The sequence below is a fragment of the Pseudorca crassidens genome, chromosome 1 (genome assembly GCF_039906515.1).
Source record: "Pseudorca crassidens isolate mPseCra1 chromosome 1, mPseCra1.hap1, whole genome shotgun sequence".
Classification (NCBI taxonomy): domain Eukaryota; kingdom Metazoa; phylum Chordata; class Mammalia; order Artiodactyla; family Delphinidae; genus Pseudorca; species Pseudorca crassidens.
The window spans coordinates 116,147,678-116,171,223 of NC_090296.1; the positions used below are offsets into that span (position 1 = coordinate 116,147,678).

Consider the following 23,546-nt stretch of genomic DNA (forward strand, 5'->3'; position numbering starts at 1 on the left):
GTAAAAAGAGAGTCAGTGGGGTGGTAGATATAATAATGAAGTAGGTTCTGCTTTTAACCAGTTATGTGGCCTTGGAAAGTCAGTCTACTCGTACTCTGAATGTCTTTTTCTTCATCTGTAACAAGAAGTTTATACCACATCATATCTAAAGCTCCTTCAAAATCTAGGTTCTTAGGTAGGAATAACTAGATGGTTCCTTTTGTTCAGGTGAACTTGAGAGGTAGCAAGGGGCACATTGACTCTTCTGGCCTCAGTGTTTGAGGGTTAAGGCCAGAGGTTGGTGTCCTTTCCAAAGAGTTGAACTAAGTTCTTCCTTTATTCTCTTCTTTGTGAGAGATAGATGGATTGGGGGATGTGGATGGGCACTTGGAGAACAAAGCTTTTACAGATGGGGCTTCGATAGCTACCCTTTAAGGATTCTTGATGTGAGTTGATTAATGAAGCCCACTATCAGATTTGTAGTTAGGAACATTCTGGTAGAAAGAAACTAAGGTAGTAAGACCACCTTTCCTCTTGTTTCCCTTTGCGACATAGCTTTTCTCTCTTTTTCTAACCTGTTTCTATGCCGGATTAAAAGATCCCATTACCTCTGAATATCAGTATACCCTCAAGAGTTCATTGAAGGATTTTTCTGTATAAAAAGGGTCCTTTTAAAATTGAAAATATTCTGAGTCAAGAGGAGCACACTAGTGGCTAATGCCTCTGTAGGCATTCCTTGATAGACAGTGGAGAGCTAGAGGTCTGGTTTGAGGTCTAGGGGAGTGGAAGCACCTTTTGGCAAGGACAAGGAGATGAGTGGGGGATCCTGAAAGAAGAGGAGGGACAGACACCTGCTTTGAAGGAGCACACAAGAGAAGAATTTTTCTTTTTTCACACTCCATTCTGGTCATTCTCCTGAGAATCTTCGTATTTGCCACATAGCGTTAGAATTTCATTTAGTCAGAAAGTATTATGGAATTGTGTGAGCCTGTGTAGAAAAGGTCATACCAAGAAATAAAGCTGAAAGCTGATGAAGCTGTTACGTTGCATAATAATAATAAGGCAAGCTGTCTTTGCTCAAGCTATAAATTCTTCTCCGCTTGCAGCTGTGGCACCATCTGGAGGGAGAGTGGGAAGGTGAGCCTAGAGTTATTTTATTTACTAGAACAAACCACTGTTAGCCACTGTTAAGCAGTAAAAGCTACTTAATTCAAAAGTGGTTTATTTCATCTCTAATAAATCCTGGAGGTGGAGAGTAGTTGCAGATTGGGTTGGATTTTTGTGGAACTTTGTATCTTATCTTGTTGGCTTGGGGAACCAACAAAACTTTAATTTGGATCCTACCAGTAAAACATTTGTCATAATTGACTAAAGAACAGATTGTTTGCCTTTATGCTATCTCTAAAGAAATAAGTTACCCAACAAATTAATTATGTAATTAAAAGATTGTGTGAAACAACTTGACAGAAGAAAATGTTGGTGGGTTTCTCAGATATTTTGTAGAATCAAATTACCCACAAATATGTTCATTGTAAGTCATTCTTAATCTTATCAATGAATTCTACTGGCAAAATTTTATTAGTCAAATCAGACATTATTCTTGAAATAAAGTCAATGGTATTTAGACTTTTCACAGAGAAATCCACGCTGATTCATTTGATTTAGTAGATTTTTGTATTGTGGTTTCCGTCTTCGTGTAGAGTTGTCCCCTCACCACTATCACAAAGCAGTCCTTTACTAATTCTTGGTCAAGTTCCTGTCTCCTCTTCTTTTTCCCTTTAGCAATCACTTTAAACCTTAGCCATACTTAAACAATATTCCCCCTCTTTCAACACTGTCAGCGCAAGAAAATCGGTGCTATAAGATGTGACTTGTCTAAATTGCCCATTTCTTCCTTAATGTCACAAAACTACTTTTCAACTTATCTTCATTTGTACCCATCCTTATTTATTCTCTTCAATCTCAGGAGGAAATGTCCCGTTTCCTGCCCAAAGTTAATTTTTTATTCATTTATTCTTCTCATTCAAGAAATTGTATTAAGAGTCTACTGTGTTCCAGGCACAGGAGACTGTAGCCTTAAACAAAACACATACTGTCTCTGCATCCGTCAGAAGTTTTGCAGTCCAGTGGGAAAGACAGAATTAAATGATTGTACAAGTCATTAGTGAATTACAGTTGTGACATGTGTCTTAAAGAAGAAAGACAGGGAACTCTGGAGGTAACAGCAGGAGAACATAGTCCTCTCTGGTGCTGTGATGTTTAAGACACAATTATAAGGATGAGGAGGAGGTAAGCCCCAGATGGGAGGAGAATATGCCAAGAGACAAGGCCAGTAGAGTTGAAGTGGAGAGAACAAAGGAGGAAAGTGGCCAGAGAGATAGCCATGGGGTGAGTTCATATAGATGATATGAAGACAGATGATAAAAAACCCTTAGAGGATTTTTAAGCAGAGTGGTACGATCAGATATGGGCAATAAAACGTTCACTTAGTAGACTGAATTGAAGGGGAGCTAGGCTGTTGTAGTGAGGCCAGTTAGGAACCTGTTGTACAGAAAAGAGATGATGATATCTTGAACTGAAGTAATGGTGATGGAAATAGAGAGAAGTTGATGGTTTGAGAGGTGTTAAAGGGGAGAAGTGGTGACTACGTGTGGGGAGTGAAGAAAAAGAAGTGAAGGAGTTCTAGGTTCCTTACTTACTAGGCACCAGCTTACACGGTAGTGCCATTTACTGAAATGGAAAACAGTGTTGAAAAGATCCGGTTGCAGGCGCAAGATCAGAGTGCACTCTTGGACTTTTGGTATTTGAGATGTCTATGAGGCATCCAGATGGAGATGCTCAGAAACAGCATTACGAGGCCTCTCTGCTCACTTATCTGCTCTCTGTCCTGTATTTTCAGTTCCTTCCTCCGCTCTATAGGCTTTCTGTCAGCCTTCACTGTCGAGTCTTTTTCATCCTTTAGAAAATACAAAAGCAAGCTACTCTCTAGATAGAGATCTGTGTTCCTCCTGTTCTCATCCTAGTTTCTTCAAAGAGTCATCTAAACTTCCCTTTCTACCTCCTCACTGCAACCCATTGTGAACTTTTAACTCCCATCATTCCACTGAAACTGCTCTTGCAGATGTCACAAGTGACAATCTGATTGCCAGATTTAAAGTTTATCTTTTCAGTTTATGTCAGATATTTTTGCTGCATTTCATACCAACAACTGTCTCCTTGAAATTCTCATCTCTATTTCTTCTCAATCACTTGCCTTCAATGGATACTCTTAAGGGTAGTATCCTAAATGTTTGTTTTCCCTGGGTTTTTGTCCTTGGTCTCTACAAGGACATACATACTTTCCCTAGAGATAATCACATTTACTCTTGTGGTTTAAATTAGCACCAACTCCCAAATACATATTTTCATTCCAGACCTTCCCCTGAATTTCAAATGTAGATACACATAGCTAACTGTCTTCACTGAAATATACCACTGGTTCCTCAGATTCAAGTAGTGAAAACTGAACTCACTAAGTTCTATCAGACATAAACCCTAAATATTTCTCAACTCTGTTGAGCTCTCTCTCTCCCTACCATCACTGACCTCATTTAAGCTCTCATATCCTGCCTTTATTTTAAAAACCTATTCTTGAATTATATATTCCTCTCCTTTCTTGCCCACCCCCCTTTTTGTTTTTTTGCGGTACGTGGGCCTCTCTCACTGTTGTGGCCTCTCCCGTTGCGGAGCACAGGCTCCGGACGCGCAGGCTCAGCGGCCATGGCTCACGGGCCCAGCCGCTCCGCGCCACGTGGGATCTTCCCGGACCGGGGCACGAACCCATGTCCCCTGCATTGGCAGGCGGACTCTCAACCACTGCGCCACCAGGGAAGCCCATTGGCCCCCCTTTTTATATCTCTCTTCTGGTAGCAATCTAAGTGATTAATACAGATCTAATCTTACCATTTCTTTGCAATCCATGACTTCCTAACACCAATGGGATAAAAACTCCAACTTGTTAACATGACTTAAACATATAGCTTTCCATGGTGTGGCACCTGCTTATTACTTTCCGGTGTCATCTGTATTCATTCTTCTTCTCATTCTTTTTACTCCAAAAATAATGAATTCTTTTCTTTTCTTCAGTGCTTTGCCAGTATTGTTCTCTGTGCCTCAGACTTCCCTGTTACCTACTTTGCCTAAATTCTAGTTATCCTTCATGTTTCACTTTTTCCAGGAGGTATCTCAGAACCCCCAGAGTTGATGCATTGACTTTGAGCTAGTTTCCATTACAGCACATTAGAGAAGTATCTTTGCTCTCTACTAGACTATGAGTTCCTTTGGGCAGGAACTTAATCTTATCTTTCTTTGAATTCCTAGTGCTTAGCTCAGGGCCTGGCACATAGTAGATCCTCAGACTTCTGTTAAGTAAACTGATGAAAAGAGTTCTTGAGTAAAAGATCACATCTCTGTGCCTCTGTTTTCTTGCTTATAAAATGAAGTATTGGACTTAATATGTTCAATTGTTTACAGCCTTAAAATTCTAAAAAGGAGGGCTTCCCTGGTGGCGCAGTGGTTGAGAGTCCGCCTGCCGATGCAGGGGACACGGGTTCGTGCCCCGGTCCAGGAAGATCCCACATGCCGTGGAGCGGCTGGGCCCGTGAGCCATGGCCGCTGAGCCTGCGCGTCCGGAGCCTGTGCTCCGCAATGGGAGAGGCCACAACAGTGAGAGGCCCACGTACCACAAAAAAAAAAAAAAAAAAAAAATTCTGAAAAGGAAAGAAATTTTTTTGAAAACCTAGAACAGCACTAATAGAACACTCTGTGGTGATGGAAATGTTCTATATCTGCACTGTCCCGTGTGATAGCCACTAGTACTATGTGTCTGTTGAGTACTTGAAATGTGGTAGTGCAACTGAGGAACTGAATTTTAAATTTAATTAAATTTAAATATAGCCACATGTGACTAGTGGCTAACTCTCATAGCACATGACAACAGGGATTTTCAAAGATTAATTTTAGTAAATTAATCATCATATAGTAAAATAGTAAAATACTGTTACGGCTGCAGCTCACAGTGACACCAGAAAACCTGACTGAAAGATTTACCCGGTGTTGGTTGATGCAGCAGGATGAATATTGATGTCTTATTTTTATTTTTCACTTTCTTATGAAATTTAACATACTGATTCCCCCCCACACCTTTCTTCTTTTTTTTATTTTGATTGTGTTTATTCAAGTATAGTTTACAAGCAGTAAAAATTCACCTGTTTAAGTGTACAGTTTGATGAATTTGACAGGTGTATGCAATCATGAACTAAATGCCACAATCAAAATATGTAACATTCTTCACCCCAGAAAGTTCCCCTGTGGCACTTTGCATTCTGTCTCATCTCCTTACCCCCAGTTCTTATAACCATTGATGTGATTTCTGTCTCAGTGGTTTTTTCTTTTCCAGAACTTGAAATCCCACAGCATGTAGCCTTTTGTTTCTGGCTCCTTTTACATAGTATAATGGTTTTAGGTTCATTCATGTAGTTTGCTCTTCTTTATTATTGAGTAGTGTTCCATTTATCTGTACTGTAATTTGGGTATCCATTTATCAGTTGATGGACGTTTAGATTGCTTCCAGTTTTTCGTTATCATGAATAAAGCTGCTAAAACATTTGCAGTTTGCATATGAGTATCAGTTTTGTGGACATACGTTTTCATTTCTCTTGGGTAAATACTCAGGACTAGGATTGCTGGGTCACATGATAAATGTATAGAAAAGAGGTTGGCAGTTTCTTATAAAGTGCATATTCCATTTTTGCATTCCTACCAAGAAGATTTGAGATTTAGAGTTTTTTCCCCATTCTCTCTAGCAGTGGATATTGTCAGGCTGCTTTGATTTTAGCCATTCTGGTCACTGTGTAGGTGATATGTCGTGTGGTTTTAATATGAACTTTTCTAATGACTAACGATGTTAAGCATCTTTTCATGTGCTTATTTGCCATCCTTACAGCTTCTTTGATAAAATATCTATTCAACTTTTCCCTGCATTTATTTTATAGTTTGTGCTTTTTGCATACTATGAAATCTTTGTCCAACCCAAGGTCACAAACATTTTACTTCTAGAAGTTTTATTGTTTTATTCTTTGATCTAGGTCTACAGTTTATTTTAAATAAATTTTTGTGTATGATGCAAAGTAAGCTTTAGAGGTTCATTTTCTCCCCATACGGATAACAGTTGTTCCATAACATTTCTCGAAAATACTAATTTTTTCTCCATTTAATTACCTTGACACCTTTGTCAAAAACCAGTTGACCACAGATGTATGAATTTATTTCTGGACTCCATTATCTTCCATTGACCTATTTATCTATCCTTATACCAATAACACAGTCTTCATTACTAAAGCTTGATAGTAATTCTTGAAATCAGGTTGTCCTCCAACTTTATTTTTCTTTTTCAGAATTGTTTTGACAAATACAGTATATTAAAAGGTAATACATAGGGATCAAATAGAGTTTGTTCCAGGAATATTAGGTTCATACAACATTCAAAAATCTATCAATATAATTCACCTTCTCATCTCAGCAAACAAAAAAAGAAAAAATCATGTGATCGTCTCCATAGATTCAGAAAAAGCAGTTGGTCAAATTCAATATCCATTCATGATAAAACTCAGCAAAATAGAGAGAAGGGGGCTGCTTCAATGTAATAAAGGGTATTTACAAAAAGCCTTTAGCTAATATCATATTTAATGGTAAAAATCTTCACCCCTAAGAATAAGGCAAGAATATCTTTCTTAATGCCTCTATTCAGCATTGCCCTTAAGATCCTATTCAGCACAATAAGGCAAGAAAAAAGAAGCATACAGATTAGAAATGAACAATAATTATTGTCTTTATTTGAAGATGACTTCATTGTATAGAAAACATCCAAAAAATCTACAAAACTACTAAAGCCAATGTGTAAATTTAGCACGGTTGCAGAATACATGGTCAGTTAATAAAAATTGTATTTCTACTAGCTGTAAACAACTGGAAATTGAAATTCAAATAATAAGAATTTTAAAAATATGAAATACTTAGGAATATGTTACACAAAATATATGCACAATTGTATGCTGAAAACTATAAAACATTGGTGAGAGTAATTAAAATAAGACCTGAATAATGAAGAGATACATCATGTTAATGGATCAGAACACTCAGTATTGTTATTGGAGAAATGTCAGTTCTCTCCAAGTTGATCTGTAGGTTAAATTCAATCCAATCAAGATCCTAAAGTATTAAAAATATCTTTACAGGAGAGAATTGATTGAGTCTATAATGGCAAAGGTGAAAAGCGAAGTTTTTTTTTTTAAATAGAAATTAATAAGCTAATTCTAAAATAATTTCAGAAAATTCTTTCACCTCTGAGAGAAAATAAACATACAAGTCACATTTTATTTTAAGTTGTGATAACTAATATTTATTTAGTATAATGTTAGGTTATTTTAAAGCATTTTATTTGTATTAACTCATTTAATCCTTACAACAATGCTATGAGGTACTGTTATTATTCCCATTTACAAGATGAGGAAACTGAGGCATGGAAAAGTTAAATGACTAAGGCTGAATTACAGCCTAGGCTGGCTCTAGATCCTGTGCTCTGAACCACTACCTCAGGTTGCCTTTCCTTTTTCATTTTTTTTTCAAAGTACTAACACTGAACTTTGTTTTGCATAAGGCTGATATTATGATCTATGATATTGCTTCATTTAACTCGAAGTTTAAATAGATAAGATGTAAAGTCAGTTACTGTTCCCATTGCTGTGTGCATGGTGGGTGTTAGGGAGTTGTTGGTGAAGACATGCAGAATGGTTAGGAATCACATTAGAATTCTATTTACATGTTTGTTTCGTATGGCAATTGTTTGTCACCTTTAAAAGGATACTGTTTGTTAAATGTATCTTTATAAGAAAGGTTGGAGTAACATTGGGTCTATAATGGCAAAAGCATACTTTTCATAATTTACATATAATATTAATTAGCATAAGTGATATGATAACTATATTTTCCAAACTAAAACCCACGGATTGTGTGCCTTTTTAGATGTGATAGACAGCCTATGAGTTATATAGACTGTAAAAATTTTGAATTTCCAGGCCATAAAATGATTTTTTAGTCTGTCATCAGAATCACATCTGGAGCTTTTTAAAAACTACTTATTAGTGTCCCTCTTCCCCATTTTGGTTCAGTGGGCAGTTATAAGTTAGAAAGCTCTATAGGTAGTTCTGATGTGCATCTTAGTTGAGATCCACTAGTTTATGGAAGCAGTTGAATAGAATATCTAAGACTTGGACCATCTCAAAAAAATCCAGACTCTGTGATCATCAAGTTTAATAAAGGCAGAATTCTTAATTCTTTTTTTTTTTTTAGTTCTTTTATTTATTTTTGGCTGTGTTGGGTCTTCGTCGCTGTGCACGGGTTTTCTCTGCTTGCGGCATGCGGGGGCTACTCTTCGTTGTGATGCGCGGGCTTCTCATTGTGGTTGCTTCTCTTGTTGCGGAGCATGGGCTCTAGGCACGTGGGCTTCAGTAGTTGTGGCACATGGGCTCAGTAGTTGTGGCGCACAGGCTCAGTAGATGTGGTGCACGGGCTTAGGTGCTCCGCGGCATGTGGGATCTTCCCAGACCAGGACTTGAACCTGTGTCCCCTGCATTGGTAGGCAGATTCTTAACCACTGCGCCACCAGGGAAGCCCAGAATTCTTAGTTCTTATAAATAGTTACCAGTTCAACAGACATCTGAAACTGTTCTTCCTTACCCAAGTACTTTTCCCCTTTCCATTTTCTTGTATCTTTCTTTCCTTCCTCCCTCCCTCCCTCCCTTCCTTCCTTCCTGTCACATTCAGTTGTGCCTCAGCTCTGAAATTCTATGATTGACTCCACAACTACTCCACTTGTGCCCCCTTACACATATAGACTTTAAAGTTATTCTGGAACAGCTTCTAAAATTATTGAAATACTACGTTTAGGCATTTCCAGTCTCACTTCTGTGCTGAAGTTTAATTAAAGTTCTGAGGTTTTCAGAAGTAACATGTCTCAGGTTTTCAGATGAGAAGTATAAAGGTCCTTGTTGGGCTTCCCTGATGGCGCAGTGGTTGAGAATCTACCTGCCAATGCAGGGGACACGGGTTTGAGCCCTGGTCTGGGAAGATCCCACATGCCACGGAGCAACTAGGCCCGTGAGCCACAACTACTGAGCCCGCGCGTTTGGAGCCTGTGCTCCGCAACAGAGAGGCTGCGACAGTGAGAGGCCCGCGCACCATGATGAAGAGTGGCCCCCACTCACCACAACTAGAGAAAGCCCTCGCACAGAAACGAAGACCCAACACAGCCAAAAATAAATAAATTTTTCTTTTTAAAAAAAGGTCCTTGTTATGTTAGACTGACTGAGAGTAACAGAATAGCTTCAAAAGTAAAATTACCAGTGCCTCCTCTCTTAAGAACCATAGGAAATTTGAACTGAGAAGATGTAGAGATTATCTAGTGTAGGCTGTTATTTTCCAAGAAGTAAAATTAAGCTCAGAGAGGAGGACTGACTTGCCCAAGGTAGCATAATTAATTAGGTTATGGATAAATAAATATAAAACTCAAATAATCATATGGTAAAAAAATCAATTGAACTTTTTTCTTTTTATAATTTGAAATTAGAGTTAATGTGTTTACAATAAATATTTGTATTATGTGAGCATTGTAAAAACTTATACATGTTAGTTTTATAGTTTTTTATTAGTTTCTTTTAAAATAATATTGTCATAGTTTAAAAGAAAGAAAATCTTTATCCAGTATCTTAGAGTTATAAAAGGAAGATGGTGTGCCATCAGCTGAATATATTAACCTGCTATATAAATTTCCTTTATGTTAGTGCAATGCAGTTTTTGTTTTGTGGGTGAGAAATAGGAGACTTACAGGAAATGTAGTCAGTCTATAGATATACAGTTGTTTTCCTTCCTTTGCTTATTGTAGAGATTATGAACCTTATAATTTTTATCTTTTCATTCAATTGATTGGAAAATAATTGAGCAGATTATTTTTGAGTTCTTTTTTTTTAAGTTCCTCATTCTTTTTCTTATGTTGCATCGGTGATGTATCTTTAATAAACTTCTGTTTGTTTGTTTTCTCTTTGATGAATGTCAGTTAAAGAGAAATTGACTGCGGATCCAGACAGTGAAATAGCTACAACCAGCCTGAGGGTTTCTCTACTATGTCCAGTAAGTGTTAACTAATATTTGCTCTCCAGGAGGCTTAATATACATTTTCTTTGGTTATTAAGTATTTCCAGTATTTAACAAGTTCTGTTAAATTGAAACATGCCCACTTGTTTGTTAGAGTTTATGAAAAGTAAAAGACATCATGTAGTCTTAGTATTTGAAATCTAAACAAATATATGTCTATAAAAATTTTCTACTCTTAGTAAGTTATATTTAAATATTGCTTGTGGTTATTAAATGCCTTTCTCTCAGACTTAAGTGTAAAATCTCCACATAATGCATTTTATTATCTTAGTATATTTATTAAAATTTCATTTTTTAAAATAGTATACTTCTGAATAAAAATCTGGCCATGATTATTCACACATTCAATTTAACCATTTTGCCAACAATGACTATTAACAACAATTAAAAACTATTCTGTTTAGCCTGAATAATTGAATTGGTTATGCATATAAAAATCAACTAGAAATGTTTTTAAACCAGAAAATGAGATCAATTTCAGTCATTTCTACAAAATAAACATAAGGCTCAAGACATACCGAATGATTAAACTGGTAGTGGAAAAGTTTCCAAAAATGTGTTAAGGTTTATTTCTTAACTAGTTTGATGTCAGGTCCACCAACAGTAGGAATGGTAGTTGAATGATGCTTTCATACAAAAATATGTGAAAAACTGAGAGTAAATTACTTTGATATTTTGATTGCCTTTTCTGTAATTAATCAAATTAATCATATTTAAATTTGGGGACAAAGTATGGAAAATAAGAGGACTCAGCTCTTTCCTGATTTGCCAGGATTGTTCAGGCAAGCCTGATATTGAAAGCTTTTAATATTGGAATCCTGCTAATCTGAGATGAAGTTATTTATTCTTAAACAAAAAATTTAAACAAAAATTAAGTGTTATTTGTCTTATATCTTAGTCTTTTATAATTTATAAAACCTCAAACAATATGAAAAAGTCATTAGCTCATGAAGTAGTTTATAATAGAGTACTTTGCATAGCTGTTTAAAAAAAATCTTCTTTGTTTTATAATTGCTAAGAGAACTCCTGTTCACTATTAAACGTCTATGAAGTACAGAAAAAAATACAGCGAAGTTAATAAAAATCACCAAATGTATAATTTTGTATATATTCTTCTATCTTTTTATTCCTTACTGTATAGCCAGTCATTTTTATAGGGAAAGTATTTTGACTCCAGGCTTTTTATATTATTACTTTAAATTGTTAAATTCTTTCCCAAATATGTAATGCAGTCATTGACAGAACTAAAGGGAGAAATAGGCAGCAATATAATAATAGTAGTAGACTTCCATACCCCACTTTTGGTTATAGATAGAACAGCCAGACAGATGGTCAATAAGGAAACAAAGGACTTAAACAACACTGTATGCCAATTGGACCTAACAGATATATACAGAATACTGCACCCAACAAAGCAGAATACACATTCTTCTCAGAACACACAGAACATTCTCCAAGACAGAGCACATGTTAGGCTACAAAACAAGTCTTAATAAATTTAAGATTAAAATCATTATGAAGTATCTTCTCTGATCACAGTGTGATGAAACTAGAAATCAGTAACAGGAGGAAAACAGGAAAATCCACAAACGTGGAAATTAAACAATACATTCTTAAACAACCAGTGAGTCAAAGAAGAAATCACAAGGGAATTTAGAAAATATCTGAAGACAAATGAAAATAAAAACACAATATACCAAAACTTACAGGATGCAGCAGAAGAGGGAAGTTTATAGGAGTAAATGCTTACATTAAAAAAGAAGAAAGATCGCAGATCAACAACCTAATCTTATACCTCAAGAAACTAAAAAAAGAAAAACAAACTAAACCCAAAGTCAGCAGAAGGAAGGAAAATAGAGAGATTAGAGCAGAGATAAATGAAATAGAGAATAGAAAAACAGTCCAAAAAAATCACGAGACCAAGAGTTGGGTTTTTGAAAAGATCAACAAAATTGACAAATCCTTAGCTAGACTAAGAAAAAAAGAGGGAAGTCTCAAATAGCTAAAATTAGAAATGAAAGAGGAGGCATTATAACTGATGTCACAGAAATTAAAAAGATTATAAGACACTACTGTGCCAACAAATTGGATAACATAGAAGTGGATAAATTCTTAGAAACACATAACCTACCAAGACTGAATCACGGAGAAATAAGAAATCTGAACAGACTTATAACTAGTGAGGAGATTGAAGTGGCAATGAAAAATGTCCCAACAAAGAAAAGCCTAGGACCCTATGGCTTCATTGGAGAATGCTACCAAACATTTAAAGAAGAATTAACACCAATCCTTTTCAAACTCTTACAAAGAATTGAAGAAAGAATACTCCTGAACTCATTCTGTAAGGCTAGCATTACTGATCCCAAAACCACACAAGGACACAACAAGACAAGACAAAATGAAACAAAAAAACCTGAGAAAACTACATACCAGTATTCCTGATGAATATTGATGCAAAAACCGTAAACAAAATACTAGCAAACCGAATTCACCAGCACGTTAGAATGATCATACACCAGACCAAGTGGGATTCATAGCTGGAATGTAAGGCTGGTTCAGCATACAAAAATAAATCATTGTAATATACCACATTAACAAAATGAAGGACAAAAACCACATAATCATCTCAATCAATGCAGAAAAAAAACTTGACAAAAACATTTGACAAAATTCAACACCATTTCATGATAAAAACACTCAGCAAACTAGAAATAGAAGGAAGCTTCCTCAACATAATAAAAGCCATATATGAAAAGCCCACAATGAACATCATACTCAATGTGGAAAGACTTGAAAGCTTTTCCTCTAAGGCCAAGAACAAGGCAAGGATGCCCACTGTCACCACTGCTGTTCAGCATAGCACTGGAAGTTCTAGCCAGAGCAATTAGACAAGGAGGAAAAAAAAGATTGGAAAGGAAGAAGTAAAATAATCTCTGTTTGCAGATGACATGATCTTTTATGTAGAAAACACCAAAGATTCCACAAAAAACCCCAAAACAAACCTGTTTGAATTGAATTCAACAAAGTTGCAGGATACAAAATCAACAGTCAAAAATTAGTTGCATTTCTATACACTAACAGTGACCAAACTGAAAAGGAAACTATGAAAACAGTCCCATTTACTATAGCATCAAAAAGGATAAAATATTTAGGAATAAGCTCAACCAAGGAGATTGAAAACTATAAAACATAACAAAAAAGAATTCAGAGAAGATAGAAATAAATGGAGAGATATCCCATAATTATGGATTAGAAGACTTAATATTGTTAAAATGTGCATACTACTCAAAGTGATCTGCAGATTCAGTGTAGTTCCTATCAAATCCCAATAGCATTTTTTTGCAGAAATACAAAAAAAAAAATCCTTAAATTTCTGTGGAATCTCAAGGGACTCTTGAGTAGCCAAAACAATCTTAATGAGAACAAAGTTCCAGCCCTCACACTCCCTGTTTTCAAAACATCCTACAAAGCAGTAGTAATTAAGATGGTGTGGTACTGACAGAAAGGTAGATAATATAGACCAATGGAACAAAATAGCCCAGAAACAATATGGTCAAATGCCTTTCTACAGGAGTGCCAAGACTATATAATGGGAAAAAGATGGTCTCTTTAGACAGATGGCATTGGGAAAACTGAATATTCACATGCAAAATAATGAAGTTGGACCCTTACTTTACACCATATGTAAAAATTAACTCAAAATGGATTAAAGATCAAAACCGTAAGACCTTAAACTGTTACGCTCTTAGAAGAAACATGGGGGAAGGGCTTCAGTTGAATGTGGCAGTGACTTCTTGGATATGACACCAAAAGCAGAGGCAAGCGACAAAAGCAAAGACAGACCAATGGGAATACACCCGTTGGTCTTAAAAACTTAAAACCTTTTCTTGCCAGAGGAAACAGTTAACAGAGTGAAAAGACAACCTAGGGAATGGGAGAAAATAATTTGAGAATTTTATACCTGATAAGGGGTTAATATCCAGAATATATAAGGAACTTCTGCAACCCAACAACAACAACAAAACAACCTGATTAAACATAGGCAAAGGACTTGAATAGACATTTCTCCAAAGAAGGTATACAGATGGCTGACAAGCACATGAAAAGATTAACATCGCTAATCATTAAGGAAATGCGTATCAGAATCACATGAGATATCACTTCACACCCATCAGGATGGCGCCTATCAAAAAAATCAGAAGATGACAAGTTTCAGTGAGGATGCCACAGACACTGGAACCCGTGTAGACTGTTGGTGGGAATGTAAAAGGCAGCCATTATGGAAAAACAGTATGGAGGTTCCTCAAAAAGTTAAAAATAGAATTAACATATGATCTGTCAGTTCTTCTGGGTATATATCTAAAAGAATTCAAAGCGGGCTTCCCTGGTGGCGCAGTGGTTGAGAGTCCGCCTGCCGATGCAGGGGACATGGGTTCGTGCCCCGGTCCGGGAAGATCCCACATGCCGTGGAGCGGCTGGGCCCGTGAGCCATGGCTGCTAAGCCTGCGCGTCCGGAGATGGAGCCTGTGCTCTGCAACGGGAGAGACCACAACAGTGAGAAGCCCGCATAATGCAAAAAAAAAAAAAAAAAAAAGAATTCAAAGCAAGATCTTGAAATAATTTGCATACCCACTTTCATCACATTATTCACAATAGCCAAAGGGTGGAAGCAACCCAAATGTCCATCAAGAGATGAACAAATACGGTATAAATACATACAATAGAATATAATGTATGGAACATGAAAAAAGAAGGAAATCCTGTCATATGCCATGTGGATAAACCTTGAGAACATTACAATAAGCAAAATAAGCCAGTCACAAAAGCATAAATACCGTATGATTCCACTCATGAAGTATATAAAGTAGTCAAAATCGTGGAAGCAGAAAGTAGAAAGATGGATCCAAGGGCTGGGGGAGGGCAAATTGGTGTAGAGTTTCAGTGTTGCTAGATGAAAAAGTTCTAGAGATCGCTTGTACAACAGTGTGAATATACTTAGCATTACTGAATTGTACACTTTAAGATGGTTAAGGTGGTAGGTTTAATGTTAATGTTTTTACCACAATAAAAAATATTGGCCAGGGGGACATGGAGTGGATTCTTAAGTAATCAGATGTTATAACAGACTATGGTGTAAAGGAATGTGGTATTTTTTAACATTTAGAAAAATGGTTCACAGACCAGCTAAGTAGAGGGTGGGAAGAAGACAAAGTTTTTTTTTAAGGTATATACCTCTCATACCCTCTTTCCTCCAAACACCTATTTATCCACCCTCCCCCTTGACATGATTCCTTGCCGCCCCATTCCATTATAAAACACCAGTTCAGAGAACATGAGAAATTTAGGAATGTGCAAAAGCTTCATTTTCCATTCAAATCACTGGAAGGAGTCTTGTTTTTCTGCAGTCTCATTTTAAAAGTGTTTACAGTTGTACTAATATATATGATGTTTATATTATTTAACATTTATATGAAGCATTTATTCATATAAATAAGGACTACAATATAAATCTTGATGTTCTTATTTATATAACTAGTTTTGAATTTCATAGTTCAGGTGATCTTTATATTATTAGAAAATGTTAATCATGTTTTGCTTGTTACACCTCTTAATTTAATCGGTGAGCTTTAAATTCTTCTTTCTATATCCCCCTGCTCCTTCCTTTTTAATTTGAGCAGTTACAGCAGTTCATTTTAAATTGACTTATGCTTTCAAAATTCAGATTATAGGAAAAACAACTATATATATAACCCATAATTATAATACTTTTATGGATTTCTATTTGGCCAAAAGGACAGTCCCTTTACAATAATTCTGGAACAGTAAGGCAATATATTTTAGGTATGTTTCTACTCTAAAAAGTAAAACTTCGTAATGGCAACTCATCTATATATCAAATTTATAGAATAATAAAAGAGATTTGTTCCCTTTGAAATATGTAAATATGATGTCTGACTGTGCATTTGAATTACCCTTGTTGTGATATACACAGCTCAAAATAAATGAGTTTCTGGTTTTTGTGTGCTGTTTAGCTAAAGGCAGTGAAAATAATTAAAGATGTTTTTGCTCTTTGGGAATTTTTCAGTTCTAATTTATTAAAAATAGAGCTGGAAGAATGTTTGTGAACCTGCTTTGTGAGATACTCCCTAGACCTGTAAATTCGAATGCAAATCACTTGGAGTTGATAGAAAAAAAAAATAAACTCCTTGGAAATTTATTCATGAAATACTTACCATAATGATGATGATGAAAAAGTTATAAAATTCTCAATATCACACTACTTTCTTTTTATAAGGAAAAAGTACATATATTATTGATGTTTTGGGGGTCCTTTGGTATAAGCTGGTTTGAACTTATATCTAAGTAGGGTATTTTCTCTTGAAGTATCATCAGTTACTATTATGTTATAGTAAGGTTAATGGCATTAGAAAACGTATTTGCTAGTTGTTTTCTAAGTGTTTATTTGCGAATGATGCAAATATCCACCCCATCCTATAAAGGGAAAAGGGGGATTTGTAATTACAGGATGAAGATGTTCAAAGCTCAGCTTCTTTTCTGAAGTTAGAGAATTCAGTGTCCATTCATAAATAGGTATTTAGAATTTAGTGATTGTTTTTAAAAATCAGGAGTATGAGGGTCATATAACAATTACTTTGTAATTCTTTGAAGCAAGACATCTGTGTGATGGCTAATAAACTGCATTTGAAATTGAACTTATGCTTTCGTATACTTATTTGTAAACGTCCTTCCTGTGCCATTCATGTAGCAGTGTTCCTTAAAAATTCTGTAGGTAAACTTGTCAGTGTGGCTGATCATATAAGGGCTTGAGAGTTGCTCTCCCAACGAAAAGATGAACTGACAGCTGGAAATTATAGGGCTAAAGTTATGTGAGGTGACGGTCTTTGGAGAATAACTGCTTTTCATAGTATAAGTTCTACAGCCTATGGCTTGGATTCTTAAACAATCTTTGTTTCTTCTTTTTTTTTTGTAACATCTTTATTGGGGTATAATTGCTTTACAATGGTGTGTTAGTTTCTGCTTTATAACAAAGTGAATCAGTTATACATATACATATGTTCCCATATCTCTTCCCTCTTGCATCTCCCTCCCTCCCACCCTCCCTATCCCACCCCTCCAGGTGGTCACAAAGCACCGAGCCAATATCCCTGTGCCATGCAGCTGCTTCCCACTAGCTATCTACCTTAAGTTTGTTAGTGTATATATGTCCATGCCTCTCTCTCGCCCTGTCACAGCTCACCCTTCCCCCTCCCCATATCCTCAAGTCCGTTCTCCAGTATGTCTGTGTCTTTATTCCTGTCTTACCCCTAGGATCTTCATGACATTTTTTTTCTTAAATTCCATATATATGTGTTAGCATACGGTATTTGTCTTTCTCTTTCTGACTTACTTCACTCTGTATGACAGACTCTAGGTCTATCCACCTCATTACAAATAGCTCAATTTCGTTTCTTTTTATGGCTGAGTAATATTCCATTGTGTATATGTGCCACATCTTCTTTATCCATTCATCCAATGATGGGCACTTAGGTTGTTTCCATCTCCGGGCTATTGTAAATAGAGCTGCAATGAACATTTTGGTACATGACTCTTTTTGAATTTTGGTTTTCTCAGGGTATATGCCCAGTAGTGGGATTGCTGGGTCATATGGTAGTTCTATTTGGAGTTTTTTAAGGAACCTCCATACTGTTCTCCACAGTGGCTGAACCAATTCACATTCTCACCAGCAGTGCAAGAGTGTTCCCTTTTCTCCACACCCTCTCCAGCATTTATCGTTTCTAGATTTTTTGATGATGGCCATTCTGACTGGTGTGAGATGATATCTCATCGTAGTTTTGATTTGCATTTCTCTAATGATTAATGATGTTGCGCATTCTTTCATGTGTTTGTTGGCAGTCTGTATATCTTCTTTGGAGAAATGTCTATTTAGGTCTTCTGCACATTTTTGGATTGGGTTGTTTGTTTTTTTGTTATTGAGCTGCATGAGCTGCTTGTAAATTTTGGAGATTAATCCTTTGTCAGTTGCTTCATTTGCAAATATTTTCTCCCACTCTGAGGGTTGTCTTTTGGTCTTGTTTATGGTTTCCTTTGCTGTGCAAAAGCTTTTAAGTTTCATTAGGTCCCATTTGTTTATTTTTGTTTTTATTTCCATTTCTCTAGGAGGTGGGTCAAAAAGGATCTTGCTGTGATTTATGTCATAGAGTGTTCTGCCTATGTTTTCCTCTAAGAGTTTAATAGTATCTGGCCTTACATTTAGGTCTTTAATCCATTTTGAGCTTATTTTTGTGTATGATGTTAGGGAGTGATCTAATCTCATACTTCTACGTGTAGCTGTCCTGTTTTCCCAGCACCACTTACTGAAGAGGCTGTCCTTTCTCCACTGTACATTCCTGCCTCCTTTATCAAAGATAAGGTGACCATATGTGCGTGGGTTTATCTCTGGGCTTTCTGTCCTGTTCCATTGATCTGTATTTCTGTTTTTGTGCCAGTACCATACTGTCTTTTTTGTGTGTGTGTGGTTTTTTTTTTTTTCATCTTAATTGGAGCATAATTGCTTTACAATGGTGTGTTAGTTTCTGCTTTATAACAAAGTGAATCAGTTATACATATACATATGTTTCCATATCTCTTCCCCTCTTGCGTCTCCCTCCCTCCCTCCCACCCTCCCTATCCCACCCCTCCAGGCGATCACAAAGCACTGAGCTGATCTCCCTGTGTCTTGATTACTGTAGCTTTATAGTATAGTCTGAAGTCAGGGAGCCTGATTCCTCCAGCTCCGTTTTTCGTTCTCAAGATTGCTTTGGCTATTCGGGGTCCTTTGTGTTTCCATACAAATTGTGAAATTTTTTGTCGTAGTTCTGTGAAAAATGCCAGTGGTAGTTTGATAGGGATTGCATTGAATTGGTAGATTGCTTTGGGTAGTAGAGTCATTCTCACAATGTTGATTCTTCCAATCCAAGAACATGGTATATCTCTCCATCTATTTGTATCATCTTTAATTTCTTTCATCAGTGTCTTATAATTTTCTGCATACAGGTCTTTTGTCTCCTTATTCCTAGATATTTTATTCTTTTTGTTGCATTGGTAAATGAGAGTGTTTTCTTGATTTCATTTTCAGATTTTTCATCATTAGTGTATAGGAATGCTAGAGATTTCTGTGCATTAATTTTGTATCCTGCTACGTTACCAAATTCATTGATTAGCTCTGGTAGTTTTCTGGTAGCATCTTTAGGATTCTCTATGTATAGTATCATGTCATCTGCAAAGAGTGACAGCTTTACTTCTTCTTTTCCGATTTGGATTCCTTTTATTTCCTTTTCTTCTCTGATTGCTGTGGCTGAAACTTCCAAAACTATGTTGAATAAGAGTGGTGAGAGTGGGCAACCTTGTCTTGTTCCTGACCTTAGTGGAAATGCTTTCAGTTTTTCACCATTGAGGATGATGTTGGCTGTGGGTTTGTCATATATGGCCTTTATTATGTTGAGGGAAGTTTCCTCTATGCCTACTTTCTGCAGGGTTTTTATCATAAATAGGTGTTGAATTTTGTCAAAAGCTTTCTCTGCATCTATTGAGATGATCACATGGTTTTTCTCCTTCAATTTGTTAATATGGTGTATCACATTGATTGATTTGCGTATATTGAAGAATCCTTGCATTCCTGGAATAAACCCCACTTGATCATGGTGTATGATCCTTTTAATGTGCTGTCGAATTCTGTTTGCTAGTATTTTGTTGGGGATTTTTTCATCTGTGTTCATCAGTGATATTGGCCTGTAGTTTTCTTTCTTTGTGACATCCTTGTCAGGTTTTGGTATCAGGGTGATGGTGGCCTTGTAGAATGAGTTTGGGAGTCCTCCTGTCCATACTTCTGATACTGTAAACTGGCATTACTCCCTCAAGTTGATGACACATTCTGGGTCCTTTTTTATTCTTCATCACTACATCCTGTTGAAGTAAGAAGGAAACCATGTTACTTCAGAGATAGAAAAAGAGGCCCAGCAAGGTTAAGTGCCTTTCCTAGAGGCACAGTAAATCACTGGTATGAGAACAATAATTTAGGGCCCCAAATGACAGTTAATTTCCTTGGTAGACTAGGAAATTACACATTTCCGTGAAGTCCTCCTAAGCCAAGAATCTTTTCCTCTTTTTTTCCTCACTTAACTCATATCCTTTCCAAGGCCTTATGTTTTTCAAGCTCACAAACATGTGGAAGATCTTTTCCTGATATTTAGCAAAAAATGTGGTTACTGAAAGTAGGTGACTTCTATACTATATGGCCATTGTGACCTACGGGGACCCCACAGTGGTTATCCAGCTGTACTGTACGAAGTGTGTTCCATGCAAGGAGGGCATGATATGGTAGCTCCCTGGGCAGATCTTTGGACAGCTTCTCTGCTTTGGTCCAAAGCTGGCATTTCAGGGACCAGATGAAACAGATTTCATTGTTCATAGGACAGACTCAACCTATGTCAGCATAAGCACTATTTGCAGGGCAAGAAGAGCAAGTCTCATAACATGCTAGAGATGCTAGAGGTCCAGAGGTGTTTGCTGAATTGCCTGTGATGGTGCCCAGTGAGGGAAGAGAGTGCGCACACCTGGGTTTCTTCTCAGAGCTGCTCTTTGGCAGTTATGCCAGGCATTGTGGGGAATGCTTATTCTGTTCTGACCTCTGAATTACAATCAACCTGATATCTTAATGAGAGTATCTGTATCTTGAGCATTTAATAAGGCATTCCTTTTTCCTTTCCCAATACCTAGTAAAGTGGTTCTTAACTTTTTTGGATTAGGGACTACTCTAAGAATTTGGTGAAAGCACTTTCCCCGGAAAAGTGCACACACTTACAAGATTTTGCATGTAATTTCAAGGGGTTCATAGTTCTTTCCCCTAAACGCAGATCTGTAAGCTGTGGATTGAGGGTAAATAACCTCTGCTGTAACTTTCCATAGTCCCTCTATTTTAATATCCAAAGAAATATTGTAATTTTTAACCGGTAGATGTTTCACAGAAAATGTGTTAAAAGTAAACAGAATACGCTTTAAATTGGAATACATACACTTTGTGTTTCAGGAAAAATTTTGTATAACAGTTGTCTAATATTTACTTTTGTCTCCCTTTTTCAAAGCTTGGTAAAATGCGGTTGACAATTCCATGTCGGGCCCTTACATGTTCTCATCTGCAGTGTTTTGATGCAACTCTTTATATTCAGATGAATGAGAAAAAACCAACTTGGGTTTGCCCTGTCTGTGATAAGAAGGCTCCGTATGAACACCTTATTATTGATGGGTATGTCAATTTAAAGTTTTTCCTTGTACTTCAAGGTAACCATCTATTATTGGTTTTGTTATCCAGCACGTTTGGGATTAAAATTCTATAGGTAGTGTTTCCTGAGTTATATATTTTTAGGATTTTCATGACTGTAAAGTCAGTAGTTTTCTAAGTAATTAATATTGTGAACATTTTTCCTTTTTAACTTTATGTCCCCTTGTTTTGAAAATGTGTGCCTTACTGTCAGTGCCTCCTGACATTTACCATTTTAAAGCACCAATGGTTCTAAGTAGGATGTACTTACACCTTTTCCTAACATGAATCCATCTATCCCTCGACATGCATTTTGGAGAGAGACCATTTTGGAGAGAGAATGAAAGGATTGTGAAACTCTGGTTAACCTAATTGACCAGAAATTGGTCTGTTTTTGGAGATTTCCTGGTGCTTCAGTTGTGGGCCAGCATACCTACTCCCTACCTTACGGGCTCCTAAAACTGATCAACACACTGAACAGCAGCTCTCTTTGTTTTTTTGTTTTCTCTAAAATACTTGTCTTTGTCTTTCTTCTCCACCTATAGCATCACAACAGTCAATTATTTTTTTAACACTCTGATGTTTTATCTGTCCTTCCAAACATCTTCGAATATCCCTTTCACTTTTCTCCTAATCTCTAGCCTCCTTTTTTTCTGTTTTGCTGCCGAACAAAGATAAATTGTGAAAAGAAGGATCTTCTTGAGATTTCCTGTACTCTTTAGAAAAATGCTTAATACAACTTACCTATAATATTTGAGAAAACATAGAAGCCTGAAGGTATAACATAAGGAATGGAATACATTTAGCGATAGAAGTGTAATCCAGAGCTTGAAAGATGTCAGACCAGTCATATGGGGAGAAGTAAACATGTAACTTAAATGTTTTATGTTTGATTTTTCAGAGATGTCAGTGATCACTAATAAATCAGAATTGAGTAATATTTTACCAACTCTGTATATTATGTAACTCTAGATGCCTGCATCAATTGGGATTATTCTTTCTTACTATAAAAGCCACACATACACACACACCCCTAAAGAAAAATTGGAAACATACGAAAGTAAAAAGCTGTTATGTTATTTTCTGATTTTTTTCCCCATATTTGTGATTATACAGTATTAGTATTTTTTATCCTTTGGTTTTATTTAACATTACAACCTGAGAATTTGATCATTAATTTTACACATTTTTGAAAATCTCATTTTTTAATATCTGCATGGTAATTATCAAGAAGCTTTAACTTTCAATACATATTTTTGCATGTATTTCTTCAGTTATCAAATAAGATGTGCTTATTGTAGGCAATTTGGATTATGTTGAAAAGTATAAAGAAAAAGAATAAATATCCACAATGTCACCACTGAGAGATAAGCACTATTTATATACCACTCACACAGAATTTTATTTTTAAAATATAGAGTTTTCTTTTCTTGGCCTCTTCACACTTTCTGTGAACATATATTTCCCCCCATATTATTAAAAAATATCTTTGGAAACCTCATTTTTCATGGTTACATAATATTTTCTTGCATACAGGTACCATAATTTAAGTAACTATTCTCCTATTTAGCCCTAGATTTTGAGAACAAATATACCTTGTCTGTTACACTTTCTTTCTCATTTATACTTGTACAAAACATAGAAGGTCTGAATGTTTTTCGAATAGTAATAATTCTAATTGGCCTTACTTTAGAATGTGATATTCAAAGGACAAATTGTTTTTTATAGCTTGTTTATGGAAATCCTGAAGTACTGTACAGATTGTGATGAAATACAGTTTAAGGAGGATGGCTCTTGGGCACCTATGAGATCAAAAAAGGAAGTACAGGAAGTTTCTGCCTCTTACAATGGGGTTGACGGTGAGTGTTAGTTTTCTAAAAGAGTGGGGCAGTCTCCCTGTTGTTGTAAAGCCTTGGTTTTCAATATTAAAACACATAAAATTTTTAAGAATACTCAGCAGTTTATGGATAGCTCAGTAACTCTTATTAAATTATTGATTAAA

At 36.2% G+C, this 23,546-nt stretch overlaps 1 protein-coding gene across 3 annotated transcripts in view; it reads left to right on the forward strand.

Annotated features, from left to right (window-relative positions):
• The window catches only part of PIAS1 (protein inhibitor of activated STAT 1), a 121,674-nt gene that overhangs the window by 86,763 nt on the left and 11,365 nt on the right, over positions 1-23,546 (forward strand). For all 3 annotated transcript variants that reach the window (XM_067751799.1, XM_067751808.1, XM_067751803.1), the window contains exons 8-10: positions 10,130-10,203; positions 21,369-21,529; positions 23,273-23,403. In XM_067751799.1, coding sequence (XP_067607900.1) covers positions 10,130-10,203; positions 21,369-21,529; positions 23,273-23,403 — 366 coding nt within the window. The remainder of the gene's footprint in view (positions 1-10,129; positions 10,204-21,368; positions 21,530-23,272; positions 23,404-23,546) is intronic.